Source organism: Rhinopithecus bieti, unplaced genomic scaffold, assembly GCF_001698545.2.
Source record: "Rhinopithecus bieti isolate Rb0 unplaced genomic scaffold, ASM169854v2 scaffold_6902, whole genome shotgun sequence".
NCBI lineage: Eukaryota > Metazoa > Chordata > Mammalia > Primates > Cercopithecidae > Rhinopithecus > Rhinopithecus bieti.
Window position 1 is genome coordinate 226333 of NW_016805183.1, and position 9970 is coordinate 236302.

At 34.3% G+C, this 9970-nt stretch overlaps 1 protein-coding gene across 2 annotated transcripts in view; it reads left to right on the plus strand.

The window, feature by feature from the left end:
* LOC108529260 (peripheral plasma membrane protein CASK-like) overlaps positions 1-9970 on the plus strand; it is a 202899-nt gene that overhangs the window by 87499 nt on the left and 105430 nt on the right. Inside the window, exon 2 of one of the 2 annotated variants that reach the window (XM_017871453.1) lies at positions 2017-2147. In XM_017871453.1, coding sequence (XP_017726942.1) covers positions 2017-2147 — 131 coding nt within the window. The remainder of the gene's footprint in view (positions 1-2016; positions 2148-9970) is intronic. The other variant, XM_017871455.1, reaches the window with a different exon arrangement.

A 9970-nucleotide genomic window follows, 5' to 3' on the forward strand; every position in this document is an offset into this window, starting at 1 on the left:
TAAAGAATTGGGGATTTGATTTGGTTTTTATTCACAGATTTTTTAAAGTTTGTGTTTTGTTGTCTAAGTATTCTCTTTTCTTCCTAGCTCTATTAATTTTATTGTTACTAAAAGAAAAGGGGGGAGAAGCTATGCTTTCTTCCTCACCTTTGTTCAAGCAGGAAAAAGTAAAGAATTGACTCAATTGACCGTGAACAATCAACCCCACGTACAGGTCTTGGGAAGTTTCCAAAAAGATATAGTGAATTGAAGCAGACTACACAAATGTATACATAAATAGAGTGCCAAGGGTTTATGTGTGGACAAAAACCAATTACGTGAAGCATTTCCTGAAATTGCTTGCTATTGTCAGGGTAAGTAATCACAAGTAAGACATCAGGTTGAGAATGAAAACGTTTGTCCCTCACTTTGTAATGTTGTCTTCTCACAGAGGAAAATCTTTGAACAGTTTTGAGAGATTATCAAACGGATCCTCTTTCTGTAGAGTTCTGAAAGATACATTATTACCATTTCTTTTCCTCCCAGGTTAGCTTATTTCAGTTGCTTGAAAAGAGAGATTTGAAGCTGTTGTATAGTTGATGTCCTCATGATGGCATTAATATCATCTTGGATAAATGTTTAAGTCTAAGATTAAATTTAGTAGTTTGTCCCGTAGTTGAAAGAAGAAAGACAAACTTTAAGGCCAGCAGTATCACAAGTATAGTACTGTATATGAAGAACTTTTCTCTATCTGCTAATTGAGCATATGCATCTAGGTGTACTGTTCGTACCTGTAATAGGCCAATGAAGGTGGTTTTTTTGTTTGTTTGCCTTCTCCCCAGGAGGGGAAAAATACACACATGTATACATGTACACATGTATTTAATGACCACCATATTAACCTTCAAATAAACCAATCACATTGCTATTGCATTCTGTATTTTATAGTCATTCAAACACACACAAATCTATCTTTGGATTATCTTAATTGAGTTCAGATATTTCTTTTATAACTGTTAACCACAAGGAACCGTGTGTGTGTCCGCGTGTGCGTGTTCCCTGGGCTGGGGTATTGGCATCTTTAAATCATCTCAGCTGATTCAACTGTGAGGTCTGGGTCAGCAAATAGCTAGACCAGTGGCTCTGCTCGTAGAAATTACTTCCTTTCCTCTGGTAATTTCAAACAATTCTAATTTGAAGTTTGAGGAAAATTAAGGATTTCTCTGATTTCAGGTGAAACTGGAGAGGTAGTTGGAGACCAAATCATGCAGGCCTTTCTCTTTGTGAAGTGTTTGTTCAAGTCTTTGCCCAGATTTTATTGGAGTGTGTGTGTGGTTTTTTTTCTTATTGTATTTAGAAGTTACTTATATATTTTGGTTCTTGACTTGGACTGTGTATTGCAAATACTTTCTGTCTTTCTGGTGTTTTAAACAGAGATATCATATCAGATTTTCATTTAAATATCATTACAAGAATGAATGGGAGAAATAAGTTTTTCAGTAGTTCTAGTAGAAGATGGTAGGATGTGGGACATGGAGAGAAGAGGACAGGTTCAAGAGATATTTGAGATAAACTCAGTAGAATTTGTTAGTGAAGATAAGGTAAATGGTGGGTAAGATGAGAGGGAAGTGTCAAGAATGGCTTCAGTTTCTGGTTCATAAGAATACCACCATTACTATGGACTTCTCTTATTTTGTTTAAGATGTTGATAATCTATATAGAATTATACAGTCATTATTTGCCTTAAGCATAAGACTACTATTTAGAATTTTAAAAAAATTACTGCACATTGCAAATTTATTGGTCATTTTATGATTTAGTAATCTTTTAAATTGTTACCTCATGAATTATAAAAAATATGTTGGAAGTTATATTACTTAAATTTTATTTTGAAAACTATGTTCAATTTGGAGTCTAAAGTAGAATGGCTTCTTGGTTATATAATATGGCTATAGTAGATGATGAAACAGTAAGACATTAATGGGAAATAGGAACTTAAGAAAATCAGTGAATTAAAATTGACTTTTTGTTTTATAGGGGTCCCTTCAGTGTTGTACGACGATGTATCAACAGAGAAACTGGGCAACAATTTGCTGTAAAAATTGTTGATGTAGCCAAGTTCACATCAAGTCCAGGGTTAAGTACAGAAGGTAAGAGATGGATTTCAAGTAAGTTATTTGATGTCTGGCTTTATTCCATCTCCAAAATCCATTTACCAACCTAACCTTCATCTGGGGATGGGGAAGCAGAGGGTGTGATGTAGAGGGAAGTGGGTGGAGACAGTTTAAACTCTATTCTAGTTTGTCAGAATTCTAGGACATAGTATTTGAAAGACAGGGTAATTTACAGAGTTATAAAATCATCTAGGATTTCTATGGGCCTATGTTTTTTGACTAGGAAGAAAGCAAAAATCTGGACATTTATTTTTTAGGGTCTAATTTTGAATTCTATGACGTGGGTCATGGGATGGGAAAGGAGAGAGGTGAAATAATGGCAAGGATGATAATTGAAGATTCAGAAGAAACTTAGTTACCTCAAAATGCATCACTTACTACCTTTAGGATTATGATTTAGTGGAATTAAATCATTCGTATCTCACATTTGGCTTAAGTCACATATGATATATGTGTAAAACTTTGAAAGATCAGTACTGTTAGGACTTTCAGGACTTAAAATTTTGTTTCAACACATTATTATGGATAATCATATTTATATGTATATTTGTAAACAGTACGTAAACATTTTAAAGTTTTTTTTTGTTTTTTAAGCCATAGTTTCATGTAACTATGACGTACATGCTCATACTTCAGATGGCACAATTGATCATTATATTAATTTTTCTGATTAGCCCATTACTAACTTTTCACTTTTCCACAGTTCAGTAAAAAAATGAATCCTTCTTTAGTCCTTCCCTTTTTAATCCCAAGAGCAATACAGTTGATAATTTAGATTGGAAAATCTAGGGCAGTGTAGCCTATTTATATTTTGTCCAGTTATTTTACCTTGGGAAGTAGAAGCCCATGTAATTGTGAGTTAATCTGTTCCTGGAGATCTTTTTTTCTTTTAAATACTTTTGTGACCCTGAATTATTATTATTCATATAATGATCATGGAAGATTCTTAGAAGTTGCTACTCACAAAGAATAACTAACTGATTTGTTTTTAGTGCTTTAATATTTAAAATATTATGGTAAGATTTAGAGATTTTATATTTTATGGTTTTATACTCTGGAATTGGCTATTATTGCTTTTGAATATAAATTATTTTATAAATCTAGCAACATTTAAAATTGACTTTTAAGTAGGGTTTAGAACAAAATTATATTTCCTTACACTTTTAACTGCCTTTAAGATTAATATTCTGTGTTTGATTTTTCTGTACCTCTGTTGTCTGAGCAAATACTGAGGTGATTTTGTATAAACCTAATTCATTAGACATATGTTCTGATGCTGTTTATAAACTTAGTAAGATTCCAATTTTAAATCACAAGTCTAAGTCAGTTACTCAATTACCAATATTAAATTGGAATAATATAAGCCAAATTCTCGTAAGCATTGTTATAAATAATTAAAATAAATATTAATAGCTTCTTTTTCAACCCAAAATTATCAGTACCAGAGTTTTGACTTACCTCATTGTTGTACCAAATTCTAATTCTCTCCAGGCTAAAGATATTTTTTCAGGAAACAATTACTTACTTTCTCATTGGCTGAGGTTGTTTATTGACAGATTTCTTCAGCCAGATCTCTTGAGCTACAGACTCAGAATGCCAAGCTGAACCTCTGTCTCTTGTCACTTGGTCAAGGGGTCAAATTCCAAATTTACAAAAGGGGAGAGGACTTAGTATATAGTTCATATACCTGATATTAAGTCCTGACTTCATTTAATATAATATATGGGAGTCTATTGCTGAAGTTATAGCTCACTCCTTCATTGCTTTGCCATTGCTTTGGCTATATAAATGTCTTCAAGTCCTATTCTGAAGACAAAGCCAGCCATTCTATTGATCCCTCATACTCTTAAGCCTCCTTGAACTTAACAGAATCCTGTGCTCTTTTCATATCCTTCCTATATGGTAGGACCACAACGGGTAGATATTAAATGACATCCAGTTGGATTCAGGATATTACTCATGACTTTATCTGATTTTGGTCAGAGTTCAGTGGTATTCAAGTGAAAATAGGCAATTGGCCCTTTATATTTATGGCACCAGAATTAGTTTTTCCATCATCTTTAGCATAACCACTCAGTACTCAGTATAAAGTTAGGAAACAATCAAAATTCCATCTCCATCACCTCCACCTTTTTTTTGCAATGGGATTCCCATACCCTCTATTGCTCATGTTCATACTAGCTGTCTTGATTCTAACTTGGACACATTTTATTATAAGATGTATAATATATGTAATAAATAGTAAATTATTTCATTATATGAAGTCTCTATGAACAGGGCTTCCCCTCCCTCAACTTCTTTCAACCCTTTTCCAGTCACTATGGGCAACACATCTTAACTCCTCTGCTCTTCTGGTACATTTACAAATTGTTAGGGTCCAAAAATGACCTCATTCATGGCTTAGCATAGAAGGAGATGCTACATAAGAAGACACATATTTTGAAGTAAAATTTAACACAGTAAAAAGGAATCCATAAGTTCAAATAGTATCTAGAAATATCTATATTTACTATTACATTCTTTCCCAAATAAACTTATCTCTTAAGCAACAGATAATTTAAAATCTATTTTATCTTTATTCTTTCCTTTTTGTTTCATTTTATTATTTTATTTTTGCCTTAGTTTTTTGTTTGCTCTTTGTTATTATCTCAATATTTTTTCTTGTTTTCCTAGTGTACTTGTATTCAAATACATTATTGAGTGAAATAGGTCTTTAAAGGGTTATCTAAGAACCTACCATATGCAGTTCATTTGAATAGGTCATTATAATACAAACGATAAATAAAAAGAGCCCCTAGCCTTAAGGGACCTATGTTTTAATAGTCTCCAACCATTGTTTATAACATGGTTTTTATTAGGAAAACAGTGTGTAATAAATTTGAAATAAATCATTTACAAATTAATTTTTTTTGAGATGGGATCTCTCTCTTGCCCAGGCCAGAGTGCAGTGGTGCAATCATGGCTCATTGCAGCCTCGACCTCCCTGAGCTCAGGTTATCCTCCCCCGAACCTCAGCCTCCTGAATAGCTGGGACTACAGGCATGCGCCACCACACACAGCTGATTTTTTGTATTTTTTATAGAGATGAGGTTTTGCCATGTTGTTCAGGCTGATCTCAAACTCCTGAGCTCAAGTGATCTACCCACCTTGGCCTCCCAAAGTGTTGGGATTACAGGCATGAGCCTCCACTCCCAGCCCATAAATTTACTTTTGAAATGAAATGTGTTGATTTGTTGGAGACCACCTGTACATGTTTTAATATTTTAAATTCTCATTGCTCTAATGAAGATGAGATATTATAATTGATGAGGCTAAAGATGAGATATTTCATAAAAGATGAGATATTTTTGAATATCTGTTCTCTATCTTTGCCATCAAAATCGTAATTTTTATTTTATAGGGCTTCTTAACTTGCAGGTTGCCAAGTATTCAATAATCCCTTGAAATTGTAAGCAGAATTATGTTTTTTTTTTCAGAGAGTCCATAGCTCTCATTAGATTCCTAAAAAGGTATATTATTCCTAAATGATTTAGAATTTCTCCTTTCACGTATATGGAAAAATGAAATTCATGGTTATGAACATGAGATGAATAAGAAGTTTCTACTAAATCAAAGCTGGATGAATTTATATTAGGATATGACTTCTGATGGGGGACTTTTTATACTTACATATACAGCTTCCATTAATGAGTTTCCTAGGTTATTATCTTGAACTTTTAATTAATATACTTTTGTCTCTTATTCTACTGAGCCACTAATTAAATTAGACTTTTGTTTTAAAATAGATACCAAACTAATTCAGACAAATTATAATGAGGAAACTAAAGGAAAGTAAGATATCTAGAATTGGAAACTAAATTATCAAAGTTCTGAGTTCTTGATAGGACTCAGTTCTTTATGGTTTATTATAAAAGTCCAAAATTAACAATTTCTATTTGGGAGTATTATACGTTGTGTTCTAGAAAGAGTAGATTTTGGGTTCTAGTTTGCTTAGTCTTCAAGAATGTCTCATTCTAAAGTCCCAGGTAGTAGATGATATCAGTGAAATTGAAGAATTAAGGACCTTGACAATTCTCAGTTTAATTTAAAAAAAAGAGAAAACTGACAGAAGTGTCAGACTCAACTTGTTCGGGGCTCTGGAAATTGACCAAAGTCTTACAGCTATCCAGGAATAATTTATTCAAGAAAACTGACTGATTCTTGGTAAGAACAGTGAACTTCATAGCATTGTATAATAATTTGTCCCATTCACTTCCCCCTTTCTTCCAGTTCTGTAGTAACCTTGAAAACAAACAGTTCACAATCATGATGAAAACCAGCAAGTTAACAGCCATCAAAGGAGGCTGAATGGGGATGGAGCTCCTCCAAGGCCGCATTCCCATAATATTGTCATTTTTTTACTTGTCTGGTAGTTCCCCGGAAGACTTCTCAGTACATTTGTGTTTTTATAAAAGAATACCAGAGAGTGGGTAATTTATAAAGAAAAGAGGTTTATTTGGCTTATGGTTCTGCAGGCTGTACAAGAAGCACGACACCAGCATCTGCTTCTGGTGAGGGCTTCAGGAAACTTCCAATCCCGGTAGAAGGGGAAGGGGAGCCAGTGTGTACAGAGGTCACCTGGCAAGAGAGGAAGCAAGAGAGAGATGAGAGGTACTAGGTTGTTTTTAACAACCAGCTCTCATGATAACTAACAGAGTGAGAACCCGTTACTGCCAGGATGGCACCAAGGCATTCATGAGGGATCCACCCCCATGACCCAGACAGCTCCATTGGGCCCCTACCTTCAACATTGGGGATCAGTCTTCAACATGAGGTTTCAGGGGACAGACATCCCAACTATAGCAACCCTTCTTGCAAGACTGTCTTTAATTGGCCTGACTCAGAGATCACCCAGTGCAAAAAAAAAAAAAGGTTTCCTCTGGGGCATTGCCAAAACCTTTAGAGGTAGTTATTTAATTTCATTGCTGCCTGAGGCATAGATAACAGCTGGGCAAACGAAAAGCTAACCTAAAAGCTTAAAACAAAAAGCTAGGGAATGAGATGGCCATAGAGGCTTTGAAAAAGCTACAACGTATTCTCTAGAAAATGTTATGTTAAGAAAGTCATGCACATATATAAGACTGTGAACAAGCTCAGGAAAGATCTAAGAAGGCCTTAATTTCTCACCTCTAGCTGACTTTCAGGCTATGCAAACAAGAATTGAATGATAAGGTAGACATGTGATCTCCCTGACTGAGTGTTGAAGGTATGCCCGACGCATCCACAAAACCCTTGAGCAAAGACTAAGCTAAACAAACAGAGACATAAAAAAGAATACAGACAGCAGAATGTGTTCCCCCCAAAAAATCACTAAGCAAAGAGCAGGAGTAACAATAAACAGCAACAACAAATCCTGCAGAAAAGGAGATTCTGATTTTTAGAGTTGACGCATAATATTATTTAAGACACCCAGTTTTCAACAAAAAATTATGAGGCGTGCAAAGAAACAAGAAAATATAGCTCATACTTTGGCAGGGAAAGCAATCCATAGAAACTGTTCTGAGCAAACCCAGATGTTGGACTTACTAGAAAAAGAGTTATCAAATAGAAAGTATCAGTAATGAGATAGAAACTATAAAAAACGAAAAGAGAAAATCAAATCAAAATTCTGGAATTGAAAAATACAATAACTAAAGAGGCTCAGCAGCATATATGAGCAGGCAGAATGAAGAATCAGAACCAGAAGACATGAAGACAGGTTCATTGTAATTATCTAGTCTCCAGAACTGAAAGATAAAAGAATGAGCTAAATGAGCAGAGCCTCAGAGACCTCTGGGGATACCATCAAGCATACCAACATATGCATAATGAGAACTTCAAAAGGAAAGGAGAGAAAGGAGTAGAAAGAATATTTGAAGAAATAATGGCCCCAAACTTCTTAAATTTGATGAAAACATAAATCTACACAACCAATAAGTTCAGCAAACTCCGAGTAGGATAAATGCAAAAACACACCATAATCAAGCTGTCAAAAGCTATGGACAAGGGGAGTATCTTGAAAACAGCAAGGGAGAACTGAATCATCACTTACAAGGGATCTATAAAAATATTAACAGCAGATTTCTCTCAAAAACCAAAGATACTGAAAGGCAACAGGGTAACATTCAAAGTGCTGAAAGAAAATAATATCTACCAAGAATTCTTTATCCAGCAAAACATACTTCAAGCATGTAGGATAAATGAAGATATTTTCAGATAAACAAAACTGATAGAATTTGTCACTAGCTTCCTTGCCCTACAAGGAATACTAAAAGTCATTATTTATGCTAAAAGAAAAAATAATTTTTTTAATTTTAATTTTATGGGTATATAGTAGATATATATATTTATAGGTTACATGAGATATTTTGATACAGGCATGCAATCACATCAGGGTAAGTGGGGTATTCATCACTTCAAACATTTAACCTTTGTGTTACAAACAATCCAGTTATATTCTTTCAGTTATTTAAAAATGTACAATTAAATTATTAAATTGTTTTTCACTATACTCACCCTGTTGTGCTAGCAAATACTAGGTCTTATTCATTCTTTCTATTTTTTGTACCCATTAACCATCCCTACTTTCCCCCCCCTCCTACCAGCCCCCCTGCCAACTACCCTTTCCAGTCTCTGGTAACCACTCTTCTACCTGTATCCTCCTGACTTCAATTATTTTAATATTTAGCTCCCACAAATAAGCGAAACATGCAATGTTTGTCTTCCTGTGCCTGGCTTATTTCATTTAACATAATGACCTCCAGTCCTCTCCATGTTGTTGCAGATGACAGGATCTCATTCTTCCTTATGGCTGAATAGTACCCCATTGTGTATATGTACCACATTTTCTTTATCCATTCATCTGTTGATGGACACTTAGGTTGATTCCAAGTCTTGGCTATTGTGAATAGTGCTGCAGTAAACATGGGAGTGCAGATACCGCTTAGATATACTGATTTCCTTTCTTTTGGGTATATACCTAGGAGTGGGTTTGCTGGATTGTATGCTGGCTCTATTTTTAGTTTTTTGAGGAACCTCCAAACTGTTCTCCATAGTAGTTGTACTAATTTACATTCTCACCAACAGTGTATGAGGGTTACCTTTTCTCTACATCCTTGCCAGCATTTGTTACTGCCTAACATTTAGATAATAGCCATTCTAAGTATAGTAAAAGGAAGTATAGTAAAAGTATAGTAAAAGCAATGACAAGAAATCAAAGTGGAACACCATAAAATATCTATTTAACACAAAAGGAGGCAGTATTGGAGGAATACAGGAACAAAAAAGACAGATAGAAAACCAGTAGTAAAATTACAAACATAAATCGTACCTTTTCAGTAATAATATTAAATATAAATGAATTAAACACTCCAATTACAAGGCAGAGATTGGGAACATGGATGAAAAACAGGTGAGATGGTATCTCATGTAGTTTTTTGCTGTCTACAAGAGACATACTTCAGATTTTAAAAATACATGTAAGTTGAAAGTAAATGAGTAGAAAAAGATATACTGTGCAAACAGTAACCAAAAGAGCTCTGAAGTGGCTATTACTAATATCAGATGAAATAGACTTTAATAATTAAATCAGAAATTTAATAATCAAACAAGAAATGGGGAAAGGATTCCCTATTTAATAAATGGTGCTGGGAAAATTGGCTAGCCATAAGTAGAAAGCTGAAACTGGATCCTTTCCTTACCCCTTATACGAAGATTAATTCAAGATGGATTAGAGACTTAAATGTTAGACCTAATACCATAAAAACCCTAGAAGAAAATCTAGGTAGTACCATTCAGGA